Below are 25,356 nucleotides of genomic sequence, written 5' to 3' on the forward strand. Positions count from 1 at the left end.
TTGCATGTGGATCTAGTACAATACATACTCTGTGTCTCTCAAACTTTTCTAATTAATAGATATAACAGAAGTTTGATTAAATCTGGGTTCACTCAGGCATTCCTAACCTCATCAGCGAGTTCCTGACTCTGCAAGATTTTTTTGTGGCAACAAAGATTTGTGAGGCTCCATTTTGAACTTTGAACAAGCTATAATATATGTTAAAGAAACCCAAATAGTTTATATATATATATATATATATTCTATTTGCTATGGTTAATGCATGCATGCAGCTATCTCGACGTGCAGTAACGTACAGAACCAGGAAGCTACGGTCATTTCTGCTTGCCTTGAAACCCCCAAGATGAACTCCTCCTAGTCTTTTTTTTTAAGTTTTAAATTCATATTTGCAACCCATGGTTACGTATTTACAATATACGATCTCAGATGGAAATAAAGATGCAGGGATCAATTTCAATGCCTCCCGATCGGCTTTGCATTTCAGGCCCACAGCGTGGTCTCTCTCTCTCTCTCTCTCTCTCTCATAGGAGGCTATAATTGTTTATGTATTTGATATGATCATGCAATGACGAGCATGCAGTTGCCATAGAGCGACAAATCGAAATGGAAAGGCGACAGGAGGTCATTTTCCCCTTGTTTCTGAAATCCTTCTTCTAGTTTTATACTTATTAACCCTCTCTGGTTGTATGTGTGTATATGTGATTGCATGCAGAGGGAATTATTACGACTGCAACAAGGCTTGGGGCCTCTTCCCCGCTGCATTGGGCCCATTGAAAATGGTTTCTCTCTCTCTCTCTCTAGACTCTTAGGAAGCCATATAATTTGCTTATGTAAGTATTTGATATATGATCATACAATGACGAGCATGCAGCTGCCATGAACACACAAAGAGAAGAACATCAGCAAATGCAAAACTCGGCCCCTCTTTCCCAGTTCACAGGTCCCACTCAAAATGGTATCTCTCTCTCTCTCTCTCTCTCTCTCTCTCTCTCTCTCTCTCTCTCTCTCTCTCTCTCATAATAACATAAACTAATTTTGTTGCTCCATATGCAGCTCCTACCGCGACTACCCATGCAGTGGCAAGGCCTGCCCAATCTGCTCAACGTCAGGAACCTCGGCAGACCTCTAGAGCCGCCCGTGGTGCAAGGGCGCAGAGACAACATCGAGTGTCACGGATACTGCGTGGTCGGAATAATGCGAGTTAACGGAATACTTGTTATGCTAGACAATTCTACAAACAGGTTATGTGCATATTCCGATATGTAGTCTTGTACAGCTTGTACTATTACTGGTGTAAACCAATCTCCGACAAATAGGCAATAGCAGGATATGATAAAGTGATAATTGTTGGAGATAACTGGCCTTGGCGAACTCCACTTCACAAGCGTTCGTTGGCCAACGTCGATTATATTGCCCCAGCCACGTATCCGGAGAGTGGCTTCGGTGTGAGGACTAAGATTTGTCCACATTCCGGCATTTGCGTCCAGCTACTAAATACTAATATGACTGGTGCTGGTCAAAGATGAAGATGGAAACGTGGAGTGGACATTAGCATACAAGTAGTAGTTTCTGGTGTGGTTATGCATTCCGCTACTGATGATTGGGGATTCGATTTGTTTCTGGTTCTGTTTCTGTGAATTTTACGACTGTCTACTGTATACTACTTATTAGTCGCTTTTGTTCCTTTTTCTAATCCAATAAATTTACGAAAAGGCCTCTGTCTAGAATAACCTTCTAAGACGGGGGGTTTATCTTTGCGTTATTTAATTAATTATAAATCGATTTGTAAATGACTCTTTTGTCTGTAAACTATTAAAACTTTTAACTTATAAGTGTCAAGTAATTTTAAGAACATGTCCTCAAAAATCATAGATTTTAAAGGGTGTCTATGAAATATAATTCCTGGAAGGGTACACTGAAAATATCAATTTTAGAGTGTTATGCATGCCATTGAAAAAAAAACCCATAAGATAACTAAGGCCGCTTACTTACCTTTATTTAACCCAGTTCACTTTGAATGATAAATTTTTGAGGGTTTCTTCCATGCAATAAAATTAGTTTTTTATCGATCAATTTGATAAAGATCTAACGATTAAGATCTTTAAGGGTATAATAGGAATGAAAGATATTACCGGTTCAGCAGTTAATTTTTTTTAGATATATAATCTTGCACATTATTTTTTAACAATTATATTATCTTAATATTTTATTAAGTAAAAGACATATATATCATTAACTGAGAGTAATGTATATATATCAAAATAAGGGTATTGATATCTTTTATAATTAACTTGATGAAAATTTAATTACATTTTATCTTTTTGATTATTTTTTATTATTTACATATATCTCCCATTAGTTTAAGATTGATTTAAATTAAATTTTAATAGATAGAGATAGAGAATTATATTTAAATTAAAGTTTATCTCCAAATAATCAAATTTAAATTATTTAATATTAAATGATATCTCCGCATAATTATATTTAAGAGAGAAATCTTAACGGAACAAAAAAACGTGTAGAGCACTTCTTTCGTACCGTAAAGTTAATTATTTATCAATCAATTTGATAAAGATCTAATAGTTAAGATCTTCAAGGATATAACAAGAAAATTAAGAAGTTAGGCACATGTAATTAATCTTCTTAATTAATATACTCTTTTTCTTACGTAATGTAATTTCGTTGGACTAAGATTATAATTTTTAGAGGTGCATTGAAGTATTTGCCTAAATTTTTTGTTTTAGAATAAAACTCTTTGTTTAAAAATAACAACTAAGCACTATAATAATCTCATTATAAAATATAAATACTATTTATCAAAATTATAACTTATCCGACACATTACTCAATTACTAATTTATCTTTAATATATATCCCATCAATTTACTTTATATCAAATTAAAAAATATTTCTTATAATTTATTAAAAAATAAAACACATTTTTTATTATTTTTATTTTATATCACATCAAAGATAATTATTATATTCTTACTTCAAAATACAAATAAACATAATAATAATTATTTTTGTAGAATAAAAACCTTATTTTAAAAATAAAATAAAAATCTATTCGAGGCCTTAAAGTTTCATTAATTTTAAGTGCGGCCACTTAACTCTCCTGCAAAATAACCGCCTCTGACGGAAATAACGACCTTAATTACTACGTACTCCACTGCTCCTTCTCCTTGCATGAAAACATTGGGCTTCATCAGAAGAATAAGACCTGCCTGAGTAGAAGTATATCGGGTTAAACAGTCTCTGTTTCCATCCTCTTCTAGGAGGTGATCCTGGTAACAGATGTTGGTTGTATGCATACATATAAAAATGACGAGCAGAAAACAAGTGCCACAGCCATCTGACATATGTGGATATTTCACGACTGCGCTGTTGATTTGTCATCTCAGACAATTTTACAAACAACTTATACTCACTGATGCTGGTTAGAAGGACAAATGGTTGAAATTTGAAAATAAATGAAATATTAAATTGAACTCCAGATCATCAACTCAGCGATCCTTTCTTTTTTCCTGTAAAATCCAACATAATATAATCCTTCATGTGTTTCAGCCGAAGTGCTAATTACTACCTAATGAAAACGGCTTCTTTTCTTCTGCTACAGTTATTCACTCCACTTATCAAAATTTTGTATTCTCAACTTCCTTGTAAACTTGTACCGAGAAGCTACAGGGTTGCGGCAAATGCAGACAGATGCTACTCCTTGGCCCTGAAAATGCATATATGCAAACCATAGAATGAATATCGGAGTACTCAGAGTGAAAAAGTAGGTCCCTCTAAAAGATATTAGAACAGAATAAGAAAGAGAGCATGCTTATTGGCCTTCCCTAAGCAAAAATAGGATTTATGTGATGAAAGAAGCTGAGTGCATAAAGAAAGTGAAATCAATTTTACACACACACATATATGGAGAGAAAATGCATAAGGTGATTCCTCCAAGCAGTTAATAAAGGGAGAAAATCACATAAAATATCACACTTATCAGCAAAAAGGTGATTACATCTAAACAGAACTGAAAGGGAGAAAAACAAAAAGAGAAAACAATCTAGGGAAATCCTAGAAATCAACTAGTATGAAAATACAGAAAAGAAGCAAAGATAGATTCCAAATTTTGTCTCTTAATAGCATAATAAGGTAGTTTTACAATTAGTTCTTTTAAACAATGTGATTACAAAATGTAGGTTATTTGTTACTTCCTTGGGAGATTCTGATGTTTGAGTCTATCAGTCTAACCATCTTCTACCAATGAGATCTTTATCATACTGTGTAAGCAGTACATTCGTGCAGCACAGCTGGTTTTCATAATAGGATAACAAAATTTTCTATCCTCACACTGTGTTAGCAGTAATGTCAAATCTTCAAACCGAGACCAATAAATCAACATGATAAAGAAGGGGTAAAAACTCACCTAGTCATATATGAGTCATCAGTAGTATTTATGACAATCTCATCGCCAGCTTCCACAAACGGTGGTGCCTACAACATTAAAAGATAAAGTAAATGCTTAATGTTTTTGCCACAGAAACTTATGGGATATATTCTAGCAAATATTCAAGCAAAACATGAAATGTGGAAAAGAAAAGTAGTAAAAAATCTAAAATCTGTAAAAACGTATCTACACTAATCGGAAAAAATTAGCAGTAAGAAAATTAGTGATGTTCTATCCCAGCAACCTCATCCATTGTGACTTTGGTCAGGCTACCTCTTTATTAAAAGAAGCGGACTTTAAACTTGAGGATTAGGTTTATTAGTGAAACAATTCGAGCTCTTACGTAAATAATAAATAACGCAAGTCTCTCCATATATCTTAATAAGATTAATATCACCTCTAACCCTTCATTTATTGGGCATTTGACTCAATTATTATCCACACAAAAAAACCATAGTTAGGTACAGTTCCTCTTACCATCTCTTAAGACCATCAGATTTAAACATCTACAATAGGCTTTTTTTCCTCTTCCCTTACCATCCTATTTTCCCATCTTCTCTTCTCTCTCACACCGCTAACATGATGTCTTCTATTCTTCCTCCTATCCTTCCCAGACTCGTTCATCCTTCTTCCCCTCTCCATGTGCATTACCATCCCCTTTTCTCTAGTTCACTGCCCTCCCTTCCTTCAAAGTCCCCCTCACTTTCTCTCCTCCACTCTTTGTTTCTCTCTTGCCTCAGCTAGAAGTGAGGTTCTTAAGATCTTCACTTTATAGACTTCTGGTTTGTCATGTTATGCAAGAAATAAAGAGGTAGCTCATGAGTCACATGGAATATCCCAAAAACAAAAAAGGAAAGAAAGAAAACAGAAAAGAAAAAAAAAGCTCAATGAATCTCAATAAAGGCTATACCACCATAGTTCTCTAGTATCTTAATGTACATGTTGATAAGAAAGTGGATGATCTGGGAATTAAAAAGCATTTTAAATATATTAACATTCTAGACAAGTACTTCTATCAACTTACAAGCACAGTGAGACCATTATCCAGTACCACCCTTTTATACCTGCATTTCAAAGAGGTCTATGAGAAGATTTATTAACAGAACATAAGTGCTAGCAAAATTACTCATATATTCCACATTCTGGTAGCAGGAGGAATTACTGTAGGAACTAGCAATAGAATATCTTCAGAAGGCATCTTAGGCAATGCCAGGTTCACGGTTGATTATCATGTAAATGCATGCACAGATAATCACATAGCTAGGTTGGGATCATCACTTCTCCATAAGAGATAACATATATTAAGATGACATTTCCTCCATGGTTTTCATAGGATTTCCATCCTTATATATTCACATGATAGATTTGATTTCCAGACATAATAACTTCATTACAAAAACTTTTGGAAGACATGCATATCTTGTGAGGATTTTGAGTGAGCATTGAGGGCTTCGTGGACATTTTGCATGCTGCATGTTTATACAACATGACTGAGGCATGTCCCACCCATATTCGACCTATATAAGTGGCACAAAGATCCTTGTTGTGAAGGATCTTGATTTATCCACACTTGTTAGTTACAAATGCAATGATATAGATAAGTAGAATCAACTCGAAATTTAGGTACTCACTACATGCGAAAAGATCATGGTGGTCAAATAGTAATACATATTTTATGTATGCCGAGGAAAAAATATTTCGACAACTTATTATATAGCAGAATTATGCCAATTGGATAATAGATAGGCACTGACTTAATTGAGCTTATAGAAGAAAAAAATCTTGCAACTTTTCAGAGTGATGCTATAGAACTTACTGAGGAGCAGCAGTTAGCCCTTTTGTGTTAGGCTGTGCTTCAACCACAGTACATGTTACTCGCTGAGGTACTGATGCAGACATTGGTCTACCATCATAATATTGTAGAGTCACTGACATATCATCTGTTAAAATATAAGATACCAAAATTTTTAACATCATAATTGACCAAAAAGCTAAGTGATGGAATGAATCCATAACCACACCATCTATATGGTTGTGCATATTAGTCCCTTGCTGCCCCAAAAATTACATGGAAAATGTAAAGTACAACATCTTCCTGGTATCAATGATGTCCACAGTTTAACATTAACAATTATCACCTTTTAGGTATGCAGCAGATTTGCCAAATAATTCCTTGTGAATTTCCAATTGCTCAAATGTGCTGGGCCTGATAAAACAAGGATCAGCAATTAATCCAAGCATAAAATAACTCAATAAATAAGAACAAAAAGAATGAAACCAATGATCAAAGCAAGCTATGAAAGTAACTCACTCCATAAGCATGACAGATTCGCCTTCTTGATACAGATATGTGAATGATTTCTCTTCAACAAACACCCCTGATGACAATGGACATAATCAGAATTTACTTATCATTCTTTGAATGATAATAATAAATGTTCCTTCCATTTCACCAGGAGTAGAATCCTACACCTAAATCTTATTAAGAGATTTTAATTCTATTCATTCTGGAGATAAACAAGTTAGGTCCAAGAAAACAATGACATTGCCTAACCTCATGTGCATCAGAGGAAAGCTACATGAAAACAAACCAGTTCCAACGGTAACAAACACTAAGCTGAAACCTTATGTGAACCGAATTCTTCCTTGTGACAATCGAAATGTTCCCGCTTTTAGGACATCTTTTAAATGAGTTCACAACTACGTTGGCCGTATATTTACTTGTTACTGCAGAAGAGTGTGCATGTCTTTCATAAACACAGCATAAACAATGGAAATGGATGAGCTGATGTGCAGCACTCTCACAATGCTTTGAGACAGAGCAAATTGGCATGTGACAGGACAGGCAAGTGTGCTGTGAGCACCATGCCTACTGTTAATATAATGACATTACGTATATAAGCCATCATTTGTAGCATCAAGCTTTTGTACCTACTACAACAGTCAAATCAAGAGTAACAAGACCAACTTCTTGTTGGACATATGATTACTTCCAAATAAGAAGAATTTCATCAAGCTAAAGTGCCTCAGCAGTATGGGATAGTGAATTCATATTAAATAATTAGTGATAGTGCCACATAGTAACAAACAACCTCTGCAAACCAGAAAATACCAGAAAGAACATAGAACAAGGATCTGATATTCAATGGGTAAAACAAGGATAAATTAAAAAGCTAGTTCTCAAAAACAGTTCTCGTAATATAGATGCATACGCTCAATAGCCTCATCAGTACGGAATCTTTCAGTTGTCTTGTTACCAGTATCAACATCTCGAAGTTCAACCTGTAACAGCCAAAATTGGACTCTAAGTTCTCGTTTATGAACAAAATACAATTATTGTATAACTAGTAAGATTCGGAGAAGGTCAACTATGATAGGAACAAAGAAAGAAGATCCTATAACTCTCTCTCATTAGTACATCAAGCATAAAATCATTAAAACAATTGAAAAAGTCATAATCGATAGTAACCAAAACATATAAGTGATATAACTAGCCATGGCAGCTTATCTGATCAACCTGAAGCCCTGCAAAGTTTTCTATGTCTTGGACCAATATTAAAACACAGATGACAAACTAGAGTCTTTAATCTTTATAAGAGAGACATGATTACACTTACTTAACTGGAGTTGAAGTTAAGAAGATTCAATATTCATATTGATCTCATAAGCACATGTCATTGTGTGCTTAGAGTTCTACCTATAGGCCAACTACTAAGATTTGCTCAAGTAAACACATATTCAAACTAGCACTTAAGAGACAAAGTAGAAGCTTGCTAGCTTCATTCGATGCTCAATTATATGCTACTCTAAGAAGTTTAGCGACAATCTGGCTCGCTTAACTATATAATCAGCTAGAATAAATGACCGCAAATCTAAGATGCAACAAAGCAATACATATATGAACAATTGCTGCAAGATGAGCAGTTCCTGTAAAACGTAACTCATGAAAGATACTCATACATTTTTAAGTTTACAAATAGGATAGCATTTTTAAAACTATGTATGTTACTCCTAGTTTTTACCTGTATGGTGGCTCCTCCTCTCCCATGCTGTGTATGCTGGGCTTTTAGTACCTGAAACAATACGAATAAGTCAACCTAAAGGAATCTGCAAATTAAGGAAATGACTGATTCCTATCAATGATGACACAAACTCAATGACTAGGGATCATACCTGATAAATACGCCCTATCAGTAGGATTCAATCAAATTGATGAGTAACAAGCCACAAACAAAAACCTTGAAGAAAGACAAAAGATTTTGATGTAAGCACAGACCTTTTCTTTGTATAACATTTCCAAGTCTCACCTGCACCGTGCCAAGATGAAATTATATAGTTAACAGAAAGTACGATAAACAATTAAGTATGTGCATACTAGCAGCTAGTAGATAACGATAGAACTCCACTAGGGCAAATAAGTCAACTTCTGGAGACAGTACAAGATAAATGCTGTCTTGTTGAAATTCTGCTTTCTTATGATATAAAGAAAGAATATGTCAAAGATAAACTAAAGAAGTACATACAGTTCATGATTGATCACACCAAAACATATAATCTATCTCAAATTAGAATCTTCATTGCCTTAAATATCCAAAACTTATCCTTCGAGGAACCCTAATACTTGGTCAACTTACAATTTGCCTAAGAGAAAAATGCAAATAATGGAAAGAAAACAATATGAATAACCCTTTAACGAAAATTTTCATTTGCAAACAATGACCAACTTACCATCTCTCTTCCAAACTCAATCTTGCTTTAACTCCTAGTATATCAGTAGTTCTCTTCAGGCTCCAATAAGAGGAATGATCTTGTGGTGAAAAAAAATGGAAAGACATAAAGTTGTAATTTTTTGTGAATCTACAACCAAGGGGGGTGGTTTATTATCTAATGTTTGAGCATCTAATTTGATTGAAATAATAAATTACTTAGTATATCATTACTTTATGTTTTCTTAAAAATTGTTTCAATGAGCTTAGCCTTTTGTCAAAAAAAAAAAAAAAGTTTATGAAAACTTGTATTAAGGTGTGTATTTTTGTTTAGTTTGGTATAACTCCAAAAGATATGGCGATCTGAATTTAAAATTTTAATATGAGTTCAAATGATAAAATTATTGTCCAACGATTTCAAAGTATGAAGCTTCATTGTGAAAATTTATGGATCATTATTAATACTTTTTTTTTAAAAAAATTTCGCCTGTTCTTTCTATGTTTTTCTTCTTAGAGTTTGCATGTTTCTATGTATTCATCTTTGGCCCTCTATATTGAAAAATCCTGGCTCCGCCACAGTCTACGACTACCATCTTTCCAATTAATGCAAGTAAACATAAAAAAATCCACACTGCATTTGCCTGTTCCTGGGCGTTATTCATAACCCGATTATTAAAAAAAATGAAAGTAATATGCATCGATTTTAACCCAATGCATCGGTTTTTCTAAACCTAACAGCGAATGAAAAGATAACAAGAGAAGGGAGATAAAAAGTTACATCGGTACCGAGAACTTTAGCGCCTCGGATCTGGGTTGCGGCCCATGGAGCGGCGAAGGTGGCACGAGGCAGCGATCCTTTTGGAGTTCGAGCTGTGAGTGTTGTAGTAGAGCGACGATGAGGAGACGGAGACGGAGATCGGGGAAGACGGAGGAGGAGGGTTTCCAATAGTTTTCTTCTCATCGTCTGCATTGGAGCTTGTTAAAAGAGAGCCGGAGTCCAACAACACCCCAGCATTCTCTCTCCCTTTCCCTATCTATTTTTATTAAATAAATATGTAATTTTAGAAAGTTGGGGATTCTTATCCACAGGTGATCAACGGGCCGGGTCGGGTTTGCATTCTGTCCGAGTTTTTCGAGCCAACTCACAGTAAATATTTGTTTACGGTTCGACTAATAACTCAGACCAGGTGTAGAATTCGAGTCATGTTAGAATATTCTAATCGGTCCACTTATTCATTACATATTGAGCTCAGATTTAATATAATGAGTCTAATATAATGAGTTAAATATAAAATTTACTATATCTTATTAAGCCAAGTTTAATAGAATTATATAAAAATATTTTAGTTATCTTTCATATAAACATACATATATGTTAATATATAATTTATTAATATTTAGACTAAAAAAATTATAGAAATAATATGTTTGTATAGACTTTTTTTCATGTTATATTTATTTGTTACTTTGAGCTTAGATATATTATTTTTATATTTCACTATTATAATCAAAGTGTTGGGCTGTATCCCTCTTATTTCTCTCATTTATTTATCAAATCGTCTTTAATAAATAATAAAACCGCATCCATTAATTTTCCCTCAAGAAAAAACATATTTTACTTTTAATATTTTATCTTTAAGAACTGTTTTATACTTAAATCACTTAAATACTTTGAACTTTATTTTGTACAATTATGTATCTCTGAGTTACAACTATTAATTTTTTTTTTATCAAAAGTTAACGGTATTAATAATTTAAGAATTATTACTCTATTAACTTAATTTTGTAACGTCAAGTCACTTTAAACTTTATATCTGAATAATAATTTAGGCTATTTTATTATCTCTGATGATGATATTTGTATTTATGATACAAAATCACCTCTTCTTTTATCCAAAGTCTGAAATTTTAAACAGTTTATAAAGTAGATTAAAAGTATCAATTAATACTCTACTAAAAGTAGTGACCACTCCACTTTTCAAACAAAATTAGTCTCTTTACTAATTAATATTCTTTCTGTACGTGATTCATAAATTAATAAAAGATAATTCACAAGCCAAAAGTTCTCTCATCTCAGATTCTCACCACAAGATCTGCGACTTTAAAGGACATTGAATGAAACCGTCAGTCAAGCTTCGAGACTAAATTAACCGATTTGTCAAGTATTATATGTTAAAATGTTAATTTTATCCCTTGATAGATCTACAATTCACTTGCACGTATCAAATCATCGCTCCCCCAATCAAAAAATCTGGAAGACATAGGAATACAAAATAAAATTTAGGCGTAAATGGACATTAGAAAAAAGAAATCTAAAAATATGATCCTGTCGATATATATCTAGATTGCATTTATAATGCGTGGGGTCCAATTTTTCACGTGTTCGAGCTTGGGAAAAGTAAAAGGGGGTGGGTTTTGTTTGGTGAGAGGTCTGGATTGGCGGAGAGAAATTAGAAGGGCGGTAGACGAGAGAGCGACGGAGACAACCACCGGAGAGAATCTTTAGTGGTGGACCAAAGATCCAAAGAAGAAGAAGAAGAAGAGTGAGAGAGAGGGATCGAAGATGGCTAATTTAAGAAGGGCCTAAAGGGGGAAGTTTTTTTTCGAGATTTCCTCTCCTGTCAACTTGTTCACCTCCTTCATCCCATGGCCGCGTCGTCTCTACGCCTCCTCGTCTCTCTTTTCGTCGTCGTCGTCTTCTTCTCCTTCCCTAGATCCTTGGCTGCGCGATCATCTCTCTGCCCTAGATCGGACTTGGGTTTCCTGGATGATGTCATATCCCAATGCCCTGTCTGGATCGACCGGTCTTTGCCTCTGGAGGTATTGTTTTCTCTTTTGCCTCTTCGTGGATGCCTGCAAGATCTTGTCTTTTGATGATTTTCGTGGTTAATCGTTCTTATTGGCTGATGGGCTTCCTCCAAAATTGCGTCTTGGTCATGTTTCTTGTCTTCCAGATTTGTTACTAACGGAATCTTGGGGTTTTTTTTTTCCCGCTTGTTTACCTTATCGTATTTGTGTCCGATAAGGGGCTTCTGCCGTCTTCGGCTCTTTGAGATTAACAGGGCTGCATATTTACACTAGCTGTCATGAGATCTGTGCGATTTTTTTTTCTCTCTTGTTTGAACTCCATCATATTAGCAATATGGCACGATTAATCGTATAATTTCTTTTATTTTTATTTAATGATAGCTTGTTTATACATCTGGAGTCATCGACCACCGTGTTTCGATAGAATGAAAGAATAACATGCATATGCTATTTACATTAGTACTATCCGATCATATTGTGTGATGTTGGGTTTGTTCCATGGATGGTAGTTTATTCGCAGAATATCTTTTCCATAACGTTCACGTTTATGACTATTTGGCTAGTTATTTCTGCTATACAGTGTTTGTGCTTCTTGCAAGTTGAAATGTGACAAAGAAACTAGATATATTACTTCTCTTGATGTTAATATTGGTTCCTACTTATTCTGGATGCGATCAAGAACTCCAGTGGAATTCATGGTAAGAATCATATAGTATTCATATATTGATGCTACGTATTAAGATAGTAAAGCAAAGATAGCATGCAAGTAGTAAAGAACATCTACACAGTTTTCAGTATACCAGAAGAAATAGAAGATCAATAATTGAACATGGACGTGAATGAGGAAATCTTGTGTGTGTGTGTGTGTGTGTGTGTGTGTGTGTGTAGTGTTTCTTTTTCTTTTACAAAGAATGTATTGTGGACATTCAATTGTATCTGATAAAGAAGCATATGATTATAAAATTTTATCATGTCTTTTGTAAAGAGGCCTTTCCTTTATATCTTGATCTGAATTATTGATGATCCTGTGGATCATGAGGTCATTCTTTGTAGATCAAATATATAGGCTTTGATGAAATTATCCAGTCTTCACTTGTGGTGATACTTGTGCATAGAGTAGTTGTGATGTCTCTATAAAGCTGTAATGTGTGAATGGGGACTACCAGCTATTGAGGTGGTCGTATTTAATTTATTGAGAGATGTCACAGTGCTGTGCTTGTTACTTACTTGAAGGCCTTCTTGGTATATTGTTTGGTTGCAGTGTGTCAATCCATTTCCTCCTTGTGCCTTTTCAGCAAATTAGATACTATCCTTGCCCTTCCTTTAGGATATGTTTGTGTGTCAGACCTATGCTTTATGCACGACCTCATGTCCAGCCCTACTGTCCACTCTTGTATCTCATGAGGTCAGATCACTTGACTATCAGCTGCTGCGAATCATTAAACAGTGGCAAGCGAAGTTAGAAATAAAATATAAAAGTCCAAGTTGTTTTGTAAAGAAATAAAGATCATAGTGGAGATGTAAGAAGCATAAAGTGTATGGAGTAGAAATTGTTTAGCTAGAATATTGGACTTTTGAAATGGTAAGGATCTAGTACTATAGATCTGCATGCCTTCAGACCATTTGTTTAGCCGATGGATTTGTTATCTATGATAAAGATGATAATGGAGATGTTTGATGCACAACGAGTGAAATCACTTTTGGTTATCAAGAATTTTGAAATTTTTAAGAGAAATAGGGTCTTCCATATTTTGCGTCATCTGATGCAAATGATTTAGTTGATTTATGCATCAAGTGACATACGTACCCAATGATGTTGCATGGGCTTGTTTTTACTATATGGTTGGGTTATACTAGATATTTCAATCTTCTTCTTTTTTTCCTCCTAATTCCCCAATCTATAATACAAGATCAATTTAATTGAATAAATTATTTAATCTCTACTGTATGTAGTGTAAAAATAAGAATGTAATTACTATACTAAACATAAATACGTAGCACTAATGGTGGGGCAAAGCTAGCTAGAATTTACAATATGATGGAATTTCTGATGATTGATTTTACTTGATGTTATGTAATGATTTCATTCTTTTAGAGTCAAACGAAGAACTTATGATTTTTTCCTTTTGAAGGTGAGTGGTGAAACCCTTGACAGAGAGTTGGGTCTTGCTCAGAGAAATACTTATACCTCTGTATTTTTCTATGCCTCATGGTGCCCATTCTCGAGCAATTATCGACCCATTTTCAATGTTCTCAGCTCCATGTTTCCTAACATAAGGCACTTTACTGTTGAAGAATCCTCTGCAATGCCAAGGTATGTGGTTGGTTAGCTTCTCTGATTTTCCTTTGTTGCAGTGATGCATCATTTGACCCCTTTCTCTGACAGTGCTGACATGATTATTGGAATTTTTTTCCTGTATCCTATGCAGTGTGTTTTCAAGGTATGGTATTCATAGCTTTCCAGCTATTCTGCTTGCAAACAAGACGGCAATGGTTCGCTACCATGGCGCGAAAGATCTCAGCTCTCTTGTGGAGTTTTACAAAGAAACTACAGGTAGATTCCTTCAGCTAATTTAGTTTCCTTCATATTGATTGCATCAGAATATAAATAGTCCACTAAGTTCCCAGGTTTTGCTCTTTTCTTGGAGGCAGATGAGAAGAAAAGTATTTGTTGGGATTTAGTTTATTCTTTATTTTGGAGTTCTAAGAGGATTTTTTACAGAAGTCCTTTTCTCTCCTAGACCAGTATAGTGGCCTTTAGCAAATATCAGCTCACCTTGAGATATACACACTTCTTGATAATCTAACATCAACTAGCTATTTGGACATGCAATATGTTCTTGATAATCTAACATCAACTAGATATACACACTTCTGGATTTTTCAGGACTTCCTAGATAATCAAAGTATGAACTGATTTAGAAAAAGAAATACAATCTATATCTGTACCATTTCTAATAGGGTAATACATCTTCATCTGTGCTTCTTTTCTATACTTATATTTTGATATGCTGCTTTCTCCAGGTCTTGATCCAGCTGCATATTTTGTCGTCGATAAGTTAAGTGATTCAAGAAACATGAGATCACGGTGGTCACGAGATCAACCATTACGGGATATAGTAACTGATGAACCTTTCTTAGCACTTGGTCTACTTTTTGTTATTCTGAGGATGATCATACACTTCTTCCCGGTGGTTTTCTCCTGGATGAGGGCTTTCTGGGTCTCATATGCCTGGCATCTGAACTTATGGGTTATTGGTGGATCAAGCCAGCTTTTGGAGCGCGTACTGCATGCAGTTGATATTAAGAGGCTTTGGAGCAAGATTAGGCTATTTAACAAGACGAGGAACTTTAGGAAAGGGGCAAGTAACGCTCGAGTCTGGGCTTCCTCGCTCACTTCCGTTTCTCTGGGTGAATCCTCCTCCTCAAGAGTAGCTCTTTCCAACTCGTGATCTCAGACTTTAACTTGATGACAGGGGGAACAAGAAAGTGTCTCAATGAGTAAAATCTTATTATTTCCTCCAGTTATGTAACTGTACCTGTGCCTGTTCTGTTTGGTGTTGGCACATGGAAAGGCATCATAGGCATGTAAATTTTGAGGACCTCAATCTTTTTGTATATTAAGTGCTGTAGTCTGCATATACTGAAGAAGAAGGTTCTGTAGTCTGCATTGCTAATGACATGCACGATCGCTCTGGATCTTCAGTATAATTACCTTGCAATGAAGAAGAACTCCTTTGGAATATGTTGTAATTCTTCATTTACTTTGTACACCACATCAACATTAAGTTATTTTCCTTTCACGCTTAAGTTATTGTCCTCGAGTCGAATTTGACTGTTGTCTTTTTGAAAGCACCTCCACAGAAAATTCAATTGCCTTGGGATTTCTTACGTGCTCGAAGTTCAGAAGCAATTGCAGTTTGAGGGAACTTGTGACCTCTCAACTGATTGTACATTCCTCTCAGGTATGTATGACTATTTCATTCTTATAGAGGAAATTTTGGAAGCGTAAAAAATAGAATAGTCGATGTGCCAATTAGCTTTATAGCCTCTTTAATGGATTCCTCTACTGTCTGATTTCATGTTTTTTAGATGTATCATTTCAGTCATGTTGAATGAAAAATATCATAACCACCATTCATCTTCTATTGACCCAACCCTTCATTTCTCAAGAGAATTTAGTTATATTATGGTTAAATCATTAATGTTCTCCCCTGTCTCATATGCAATTGACTGTCTGTCTGTTGCTTTCTGATAGCTTCATTTTTTTTACCTTCTCATTTCTAAAATTGGAGCATTCTATTGTCGGCTATCGTTGTCATCTGATACAAGTTTTTCCCATTTTTCATCTGTTCCAGTTAACTGTGTGGTTTCTTCCATATTTTTCAACCCAAACTACATTTTCCTTAGTACTAAATTTGTGCTTCTTTTTTAATAGGTAAGGCTTCTTGGACCAAGTCATTTGCATGAACGTCTTTCTCGCAAGGTTGCTATCAATCTATTACATCCTTTATATTCATCTCTTTGATCTCATAAATTATTGCTATCAGTCTTTCTTTTTTGTTAAATAATATCTCTTTGCCGAAGTGAGGATAAGATCCCGGTTTAAAAACAGGGTTTACTCTTCTAAATTCTCTTATTCGTACCTTCTTAAAAAAGTAATATTTGCATGTTTTATCATTCAAAACACGTATTTGTGCATGGATTCTTCTCAAACTCACTCACATATTATCTTTTCATCTCTTAAATTGTTAATCTTTGTTCACTCATGGAATTAGTATAAACTTATTTCAGTATAAGCCACTTTATAGGAGTATATAACTGGATAACAATTTATTTTAATACTTCTTTCTTTTCTTCTCCTTCATCTAATATCTTTATATTGATTTATTACTATTTTATTTTTAAAAGAATTGTGATTTAATTACTTATTATTTTAATCATTCGCTCTCTTCTCTCTTTCTCTATTCTCTTCGTCTATCCATTATAAATAATATTTTAATTATCCACATTAAATATAATAATTGAACTATTATACGAGTTTAAAACTAAACGCCATGGTATGGTAGGCTATAGGTTTTGATCTCTAATTTATATTCTCTGGGCCGTGTTTCATACTAAGCCATCTCTTATCCATAATTTGGTCAATAACTGAGTGCAGATAACTAAGTAGATGCTTTGATTGAATCTAACTTTAACTCAACTTTTTCTTCCTTTGAGCTTTTTGGACGGTGGAATTAAAGCTTTATTTATCGTACGTTTTTAGCACATAGCCCCCCTCAAAAGCTCCTTATTTGTTTGTACACCTTTCTAAATTTCAATTTTTTTTGACAGGTATGCCCTCCAAAAGATCCTTATTTGTTTTTATACTCTTCCAAAAATTCGTATTTTCCCAAGTACCTTTCAAAACCTATTACGGTACTGTATGTTAAAATCTGAATCTTTTAATAGATGAAAAAGATAAATATGTCCTTAATTGAGAGAATATATGTAAAATTTAAGGGTATTTTTTTTTTCTTCGTCTATGTATGCCTTTCTGAATTACTTATTTGCATATATACCCCTTTAAAGTTGATATTTGCATGTATCTCCATTAGAATATTTTATATTTACATAGATTTCCCTTAAAACCCTTTTTTTTTGTTCGGATATCCCTCGAACTTACCATTATTATTTTGTCAAACTAATTATAAAAAAAAGAAAGGAATGCGAATTTACATACAATCCTTTCGGCTAAGGATATCTGTCCTTTTATCTGCCAAATTATTAAAGTTTTTGTCTTAAATTTATACAAAAAACTATAGATTTTATAGGTGTACATATAAATATAAAAATTTAGAAGCATACGTAGAGACGAGGATATTTTGAGGGGCATACATATAAATATGAAGTCTGGAGGGGTATACAAATAAATACAGAATTTTACAAGGGCCTATTCGTGCAAAAAAGAAACCCATAATATCTCATTTATCATCTTTATTATCCTCCCCATCCCATCTCTATCAGACTTGATTCTTTCCCAGGACTCAAGCAAACCAAACCCTTGCCTTGAGCGAGTACACTTGCAGGAGAAGGAACAGAGAGCTGTATACACGTTTGGTTGGCAATCAAGTGATCTTTACTGGCTTGTAGATCTTACCAAGTACCAATCAATTGGGGGTTCTGACAAGCTTTAAGCCAACAAGAGCCCTTAAAAGAATCAATAAGCCCAACTTTGAGAATTAATTTGTATGATTTAATCTAATTATATATTGATAATCCTCGAAGCAGACGAATCGGATACGATACTCTTGGGATAATAAAATATGAAGACCAATTAACTTAAACCTTCCAGGGATAAGATATTCTCCCACCTGCTTTAAAAAAAAGTCATAACTGGTGGGACCCAATGGACCTTTCTCATTTGTCACTTGTAGGAAGGATAAGCCCACAAACAAACCTCCCCCCCTATAGCAAGAAGACAGTTGCTATGGGCTGCCATTAGTTTGCCAAGAAGAAAAAAAATTAGTATATATATCTATATACATATATAACACATGAAGCCCACCACATCAAAAGAAAGCAACCCTCTCTGAAGACTCAATGATAACATCTCACACTACCAAATCCTTTACCTCTATATGACTCCAACCTCCACCCCCTCTCACCATTAATGGAGAAAGCTTCCATAGAGATGAGCCTAGATGAGTGGGAGCTCCTCCCTGACAACAAGAGCTATAACCTGGGTTGTTTCAACCATGATGGTAAGGACTTCTTCTCCAAGGAGCTCTTCTTTGACCCCAAGGGGATCATAGACATGAATTACTTCATCTGCCCATCTCACCCTTCTCATTGTATCCTCCAAGGGGACACCAAGCAAGCACTTGTACCTCCAATCCTCCCAGACCCAGTTGGTGAGGAGACCCAGGACAATGGACCAAGCAAAGAGTTCAAGGATATACAGGAAGTGGTGTCTCAGGTCTTCTTCAAGAAGATGGAAGAGAATGAATTTGTTGACATGAAGATGGAATCTCCCAAGGCTAGCAGTAGGGTGGTCATGCCACAAACTGATTCTGATCCAGTGTTGTATGATGAGGGAGAGGAGGAGGTGTGCAAGGCTAAGGAAGTGGTAGCATCAAGTGATGAGGGTATAAAGATAGAGGAGGACTGCAAGGGTTCTGAGATGAAAGGAGAGCCATCTTTGGGAGGCATTGGTTTTGGTATCTGGAGGTGGAGAGTGACAGGAATTGGCGCACTTTGCTCCATAGGAGTGGCAGCTGCTACCATATGTATCATTGTACTGAGTGGCAAACAGAGGCAGAAGCAGCAGCAGCAGCAACACCAGAAGATCAAGTTTCAGATCTATTCTGATGATAAGGTTAGATATAAATATATATCCTTGATAGACAATGAAAAGAGATAATTAACGAGAGTAATTTGGATGAAAAAAGAGCCCGATAACCGCACTTTAATCGGTATTTATTGTCACCAGCCCTTGATATATGTGTTGATCTGCTAACTGGATTATCTGAAATGTTGGATTGCAGGGAATTAAGCAAGTGGTGCAGCAAGCCTCAAGGCTGAATCAGGCAATGGCAGCAGTAAGGGGAGCTCCAATGACAAGGGCACACATAACATTTGGTGGATATTATGATGGAATTTGATCACCTTTGCCTGCCTGCAACGATCTGATCGGATAGATGCTGTAATTTGTAATATTGATCTGTACATGGAACAAAATATATGTAGTAGAACTTCTTGTACACTCCCCTGGATGTTTATGGAAGGGGAAATGTATGCCGTTGGATGTTCATGTAGGTATTGGGGGAAATAGATTATAGACAGGTTATTGCTATATTTGATTTGTAACAAAAATTATTTAGTCTGTTAAAGGGTACTTTGAATTGTACCACTAATTAAACAGAGTTAAATAGAAAATTAATTCAACTAGGAAGTGTTTCTGAATAGTATTTCAGCAATAACTACCATTCCTCCTTATATATACCTTCTGGTCATCAAAGGCTAGAGCAAAAAAAAATAAAAAAAAATCTACCATCATTTATAAGAACAAAGAAGCATTGAACAATGAAATGAGGATGTGGCCATAAGAAGCCAACAAGAAGGGAATCAGTCCATTTCATGGCATAGCTGTTTATTGATGTTGACACCGAAGAAAGCCACTGGTTGCAATTCACACACGGCACTTTAAATTGGTTACAATTTCCACTTTCATGAATGTGTATCTCTATTAGTGTTGGACAGAGTTTGGTCCACGTCTCATTTGTATTTCTTCTACTCAAGATTCCAAGATGTCTTTGAAATTGTTACACAAGCCCACTGAGAAAAGAGTGCCAAACTTAAACATGAAGGGCCTTGAAGTGCCAACTATGGAATTGGAGGCATTCCCAAACTTTCCCTAGTGCACTGATAAGTGTTCAACTGACTCCTCTGTTTACACTGCACAATTGGCAAGGTTAATGTCCCAATGAGCCCAAATAAGTGTAATAGTGCATTGATAAGTCTACAGAATATATTCCCTCTCTATCAAAAAGGTAAAACGGATGGGCCTTCGATGCCATTTTCTGACCAAATCACGGGTCACTGCGTTACTACAAGCCAAACTAGGGCTCAAAGCAAAAGTAACCACTTTACAATTAAGTACTTAGCCTGCATCCTTAGATAAAACCCATCTCCTCTCAGCGATCTCTACTGTAAAAAATGGCCAACGGAGCAATGCCCTTCACCACACTATCCTTACTTGTTATGCTTCTGGTTTTAATCCCTGGTACTACTCTAGTCTTAGATGTTCTCTTGCACTTGGTTCTCCTTACATGAATGGCTTGTTTTATTGAAGATTTAAGTTCAGTCAGATCTTTATTTTGTTGTCATGATTCATGGAAATATAAGTTGGGTTCTTGTCAAGATTTCGGGTACTTAATATCTTTTTCTTAGTCTTTCCATGTTTTCTTAATCTCTGATATGATACTGATGCACATTCTTTTTTCCTCTCAGAAGTAACTGTGGATTTAGTGAGTGGCCAGGTATAGTAACATTGCTCCTTTAAACTAATGTTTCACTTGGTAATACAACAGGAGAATAGAATTTGAAAGAATGAAACTTTGAGCATTAACTACTTGCCAATGTGATCATCCCAGAAAACTTGGTGTGTGGCAAAACCTTCAACTGGTGACACTGCTCTCCTGGACAACATCCACTTTGCCTGCTCCATGGAGGATTGCAGCTGCATTGCAAAGGGTGGCATATGCTTCCTTCCAAACACTCTCATATCCCATGCTTCAATAGCTATGAACCTCTACTACCAGTCCCAGGGGAAGAACTCCTGGAACTGCCACTTCAATGGCACTGGCGTCCAAGTCCTTACTGACCCAAGTGAGTATTATAAACTAAGATGCTAAACTATGCTTCTGGAATAATTGTATGTTTTTTTTCCTTTCAAATTGCAGGTTATGGACAATGCAAGTATGCTTAAAGGAGCAACGACTGCTGAAAGAGATTAGGATTAGAAAGCGGTCTACTGTCCCTTTCTTGTGATGCTAAGTCTGTCATGGTTGTAATGGAACTTTAATGAAGATTATTTGAATAAATATATTTTTGTGCTGACAACTACTGAATGTTATGTAAGTATTTATATTTAGATAATTAGCTTATTACTTAAATGCTCTGCAGTGATTCAGCTTTAGATATTGTAAGTGTGCCTTCATCAAAAGAATAAACAAATAGGAACTGAAGGACAGGCACAGCACATCAATTCAATTTGAGCACTGTCAAATTAAAAAAAAAGAAGGGTAATCTTTGATTTGATTGATTTGGTTGTGGAAAAATGGTGAAAGTGAATCAAAAGCTTTTCTCTTTAATTTAATAAGAGGAACTTGTTAACAGCAGTTATCTTAATAATGTTGTTGTCCTTCAAGGAGAAGACACATAATTTTGATTCCTCTTACCAATGGAAGAGAAGAAAGCTTTTCTCTTTACCGGTAAAGCTTTTAAGGGCTAGACATGCACATTACAAATAAGATGAGGACATATTCCTGTCAGTACATTGTTACTTTCATTTACACATGAAGACATTAAGAAGATGAAACCACTCATTGCAGCATGAATTAGTATCATTTCAACATTAAGAAGGTTATGCCACATACCCAGGTTGTAGAAAATTTCGACAAAAGAATACAATCAGATACCACATTATCAAATTTGTAAACAATTATTAAAAATCTTTACTTGGGTAAGGAATATTTCTCCTCCTTACCATGATGTATTTCTTATGTGCTATCCAATGCTAAAAACCTCCTTGAGCTAATAAATCAATTGAGACTAGTTTTGTTCATCCAATGCAGAAGAATATCTAGAAAACATCAATAGCTCACTCAGCTCCAAGCACACCCCAACCATTTCCTACCCATATGTCAACACACTTTTCCCTTTCCTTTTGGATACTTTTACCTGTCCTCAACCTTAACTTTTCACCCTCACCAATAACCAACCCTTTCCTTTTGGATTTCTCTCACTGTCCCTTACTCTTAACTCCTTTTCAAACATCAAACACTCCCGCCTTATCCCTTTCCACTTCTTCTCTCTCTTTCTCTGTAATGAAGCCCTTTATAAGTCCTGTAGTAAACTCTTATGCAACACAATCCTAAATGGCATTGCTCTACTCCTACTGCTACTACGTCTTCTCCTTCTTCCTATCTATATCAATGGCTACTTCTCGTGAAGTAGCTGTAAACAATCTAGACCTCTATTGTCTGCTCTCCTTTAAGTCCTCTGCTGACACTCGTGGAGTTTTGAGAACTTGGGTTGGCCTCGATCCATGCTCTGGCTCATGGGTTGGTATCAAGTGTTTTAGAGGAAGAGTTGCGAGCATCTACCTCGACAATTCATCGTTGATCGGGGGCATAACCCCGCTTCTTGGAGTACGTAGACTACGAGTCCTCAGCCTTAGAAGGAATGCTCTTAATGACTCTCTGCCTTCTCTGAACAATTTGACACACCCAAGATTAAGGCATCTCTTGCTCTCTCACAACCAATTCAGTGGTACGCTGAATATTTCACTCCCTTCCTTGGTTTCCCTGCGTGTTGAGCACAACAACTTCTCTGGTGGGTTAGAGGGATTGCAACTGCCCATTTTGAAGAGCTTCAATGTTTCAGAGAACAATCTTGCCGGTGAGATTTCTAGTGATCTTTCGCAATTTCCAAATTCGTCTTTCGAAGGGAATTTAGCACTCTGCGGTTGGCCTCTTCGAAAGTGCATCAACACTTTGCGACTTTCTAACACTAGCACGGATATCTCATCACCAATTCCTTCAATTGCTAGTGTTTGCTCTAATAAGAGCCTAACCAAACTTGGTCTCACTGCACTCTTAGCAATCGGCGTAGGCGATTTATTGGTGATTTCAGTGTCTTTAGCAATAATAGTAGGAATTTATGTATGGTTAAGAAGGAAACTCTTAATGCCTCCAAATACTACTACGAGTCTTCAACTACAAGAGTCAGATCAGGGGTGTATTGAGGAGAAGGAAAAGAAGGTTGGGCTAGTTTGTTTCGAAGGAGGGGAGGATCTAAAGTTGGATTGCTTGCTGAAGGCTTCAGCTGAAGTGTTAGGCAAAGGTGTATCAGGGAGCACATACAAAGCAATCCTAGATGATGGTATAATTGTAGCAGTTAAAAGACTCAGTGCAATGCAATTTCCATCACATACCAAGGCTTTCGATCGGCATATGCAACTCATCGGTAAACTGCGGCATAGCCATGTTGTTAGCCTGAGAGCTTACTGCAATGCAAATGAGGAGAAGCTCCTCGTCTATGATTACATGTCCAATGGAAGCCTTCAATCCCTTTTGCAAAGCAACAGTATGCTCTCCTCCATACCAACTCAAGTTCTTGATATCAAATCTGAACATACTTAAACTTGTCTCTCTTTTTTTTATCCTTTGTTGCAGATGGAGGTTTGGATTGGAAGACTAGGAAGCAAATACTCATCGGAGCAGCCCATGGCCTAAACTACATCCACACATTCCCCGCGGCGAGACCTCCATTAGTCCATGCCAGCGTCAAGCCATCAAACATCCTCATTGATGAGCAGGGCAATGCTTGCATCTCCGAATGCGGACTAATGCGGTTCGCGACGAATGCATGCCAATCCTTGCTTTCCTATCCTTCGAGCCTTTTGTACGATAGGACGAACTGCGCTACGACATCGAATTGGCATGGTTACAGAGCTCCTGAGCTCTTGGCCAGCAGAGGGAAAGCCACGCAGGAGTCCGATGTGTATAGCTTCGGGATGGTGCTTCTTGAAGTGGTCACAGACAAGGGAGTGGATGATGGAGAGTGTGAAGGTGAGGTGATGGAGATGGTGAAGATTGGGATGCTGTGCACTGCTGAGAGCCCTGAGGAGAGGCCAAAGATGAGTCAAGTGTTGAGGATGATGAGTGAGTTCTTATAAATCAACAGAGTAGAAGAAACTCACTCTCTGTGGAGATTTCTTAGTTTTGCACCTGTGCTATTAGTAATATTATGGCTTGATCCCTGTCACTTATTCTAAGTTGAATCATATATTTTCTTATCTAGCAGTTAATCCAGACGATGGAGTGAAAATTTTAGCCTTTTAAAACAAAAGACTCATCTTAACATACTTGCAAATCGTTCTTTTTTTTTGTTGAAGTTTTTGATAATATTTGCATTTGGGTAGGGTTGCTTGGGCTGAGTTTTTATTTTGAAGGCCCGATCGAATTCATGGATAGATTTAGTTTATTATAAATATAGTTTGTGAATAAACCATAGTATTGCAATAAATATAGTTTATCATGGGAAAACTATTGGAAACATTCATCTACACCAAAAAAGTACTCCATCACATCACCAATGATACAAATCCATCATATACAACAAATTCATACGTAAAATAAAAATACACACCCTTAAACAAAATGACAAAATAAAATCTCTTATTCTCTCTACAAACTTCTAAAGAATGCAAATCCAAACCCATCAAATTTTTTTCCAAATTATACAGAGTACAGAGCCCGTCACTCCCACATATACATACATACGTAAATATATAACGATCAGCATGTCAAAGCATCGGTCATCATTCATCAGTGAAGAAATCCGACGACACAGGCGAGGAAGGAGACGAAGGCGAAGGCTGGGACGAGGGAGGTGGCGTCGGAGGTGGGAGCCGGGGCAGGGGCATCGGCGGCCATGGCTCTCTCCGCCAATGACATGGCCATCATTATGGCCATCATGGCCATGGCGAAGAGCCTTAGCTTCCTAGTGGCTTCCATTTAGTTGTTGTGGAAGGAGGAGCTTGTTTCAGTTTGAGAGAGAAGAGAGAATGAGAGAGAGAGAGAGAGAGAGAGAGAGAGAGAGAGAGAGAGAGAGAGAGAGAGAGGTAGGAAG

At 36.1% G+C, this 25,356-nt stretch overlaps 5 protein-coding genes and 1 long non-coding RNA gene across 6 annotated transcripts; 5 read left to right on the forward strand and 1 right to left on the reverse strand.

The window, feature by feature from the left end:
- The first annotated feature begins 298 nt into the window (after positions 1-298).
- LOC140796717 (uncharacterized) lies at positions 299-920 on the forward strand. Its single transcript, XR_012110513.1, has 4 exons — positions 299-496; positions 581-621; positions 713-779; positions 872-920. It is a non-coding gene; the product is annotated as an uncharacterized lncRNA (long non-coding RNA).
- A 2,405-nt stretch (positions 921-3,325) lies between these two features.
- LOC140796445 (uncharacterized) lies at positions 3,326-11,412 on the reverse strand. The gene is made up of 12 exons (XM_073149482.1): positions 11,364-11,412; positions 9,937-10,106; positions 8,721-8,751; positions 8,618-8,631; positions 8,467-8,517; positions 7,657-7,726; positions 6,756-6,822; positions 6,583-6,650; positions 6,261-6,384; positions 5,469-5,508; positions 4,424-4,491; positions 3,326-3,724 (listed from the first exon to the last, which is right to left on the reverse strand). The coding sequence occupies exons 1-12, from the start codon at positions 11,410-11,412 to the stop codon at positions 3,712-3,714; spliced, it is 765 nt and encodes a 254-aa protein (XP_073005583.1). The 3' UTR covers positions 3,326-3,711.
- Positions 11,413-11,510: 98 nt separating this feature from the next.
- Positions 11,511-15,768, forward strand: LOC140796287 (5'-adenylylsulfate reductase-like 5). Its single transcript, XM_073149249.1, has 4 exons — positions 11,511-11,970; positions 14,091-14,272; positions 14,388-14,512; positions 14,983-15,768. Exons 1-4 carry the CDS (start codon positions 11,797-11,799, stop codon positions 15,408-15,410), a joined length of 909 nt encoding a protein of 302 aa, XP_073005350.1. The 5' UTR covers positions 11,511-11,796; the 3' UTR covers positions 15,411-15,768.
- Positions 15,769-18,487: 2,719 nt separating this feature from the next.
- LOC140796962 (uncharacterized) lies at positions 18,488-19,792 on the forward strand. The gene is made up of 3 exons (XM_073150186.1): positions 18,488-18,701; positions 18,804-19,315; positions 19,485-19,792. The coding sequence occupies exons 1-3, from the start codon at positions 18,611-18,613 to the stop codon at positions 19,599-19,601; spliced, it is 720 nt and encodes a 239-aa protein (XP_073006287.1). The 5' UTR covers positions 18,488-18,610; the 3' UTR covers positions 19,602-19,792.
- A 765-nt stretch (positions 19,793-20,557) lies between these two features.
- On the forward strand, positions 20,558-21,561 carry LOC140796677 (major pollen allergen Ole e 10-like). The gene is made up of 4 exons (XM_073149752.1): positions 20,558-20,722; positions 20,950-20,978; positions 21,093-21,327; positions 21,402-21,561. The coding sequence occupies exons 1-4, from the start codon at positions 20,656-20,658 to the stop codon at positions 21,425-21,427; spliced, it is 357 nt and encodes a 118-aa protein (XP_073005853.1). The 5' UTR covers positions 20,558-20,655; the 3' UTR covers positions 21,428-21,561.
- A 1,029-nt stretch (positions 21,562-22,590) lies between these two features.
- On the forward strand, positions 22,591-24,495 carry LOC140796750 (probable leucine-rich repeat receptor-like protein kinase At1g68400). Its single transcript, XM_073149839.1, has 2 exons — positions 22,591-23,808; positions 23,898-24,495. Exons 1-2 carry the CDS (start codon positions 22,599-22,601, stop codon positions 24,398-24,400), a joined length of 1,713 nt encoding a protein of 570 aa, XP_073005940.1. The 5' UTR covers positions 22,591-22,598; the 3' UTR covers positions 24,401-24,495.
- Positions 24,496-25,356: the final 861 nt, after the last annotated feature.

Source organism: Typha latifolia, chromosome 10 (genome assembly GCF_019914945.1).
Source record: "Typha latifolia isolate L0001 chromosome 10, TyphaL0001v2, whole genome shotgun sequence".
Classification (NCBI taxonomy): Eukaryota; Viridiplantae; Streptophyta; class Magnoliopsida; order Poales; family Typhaceae; genus Typha; species Typha latifolia.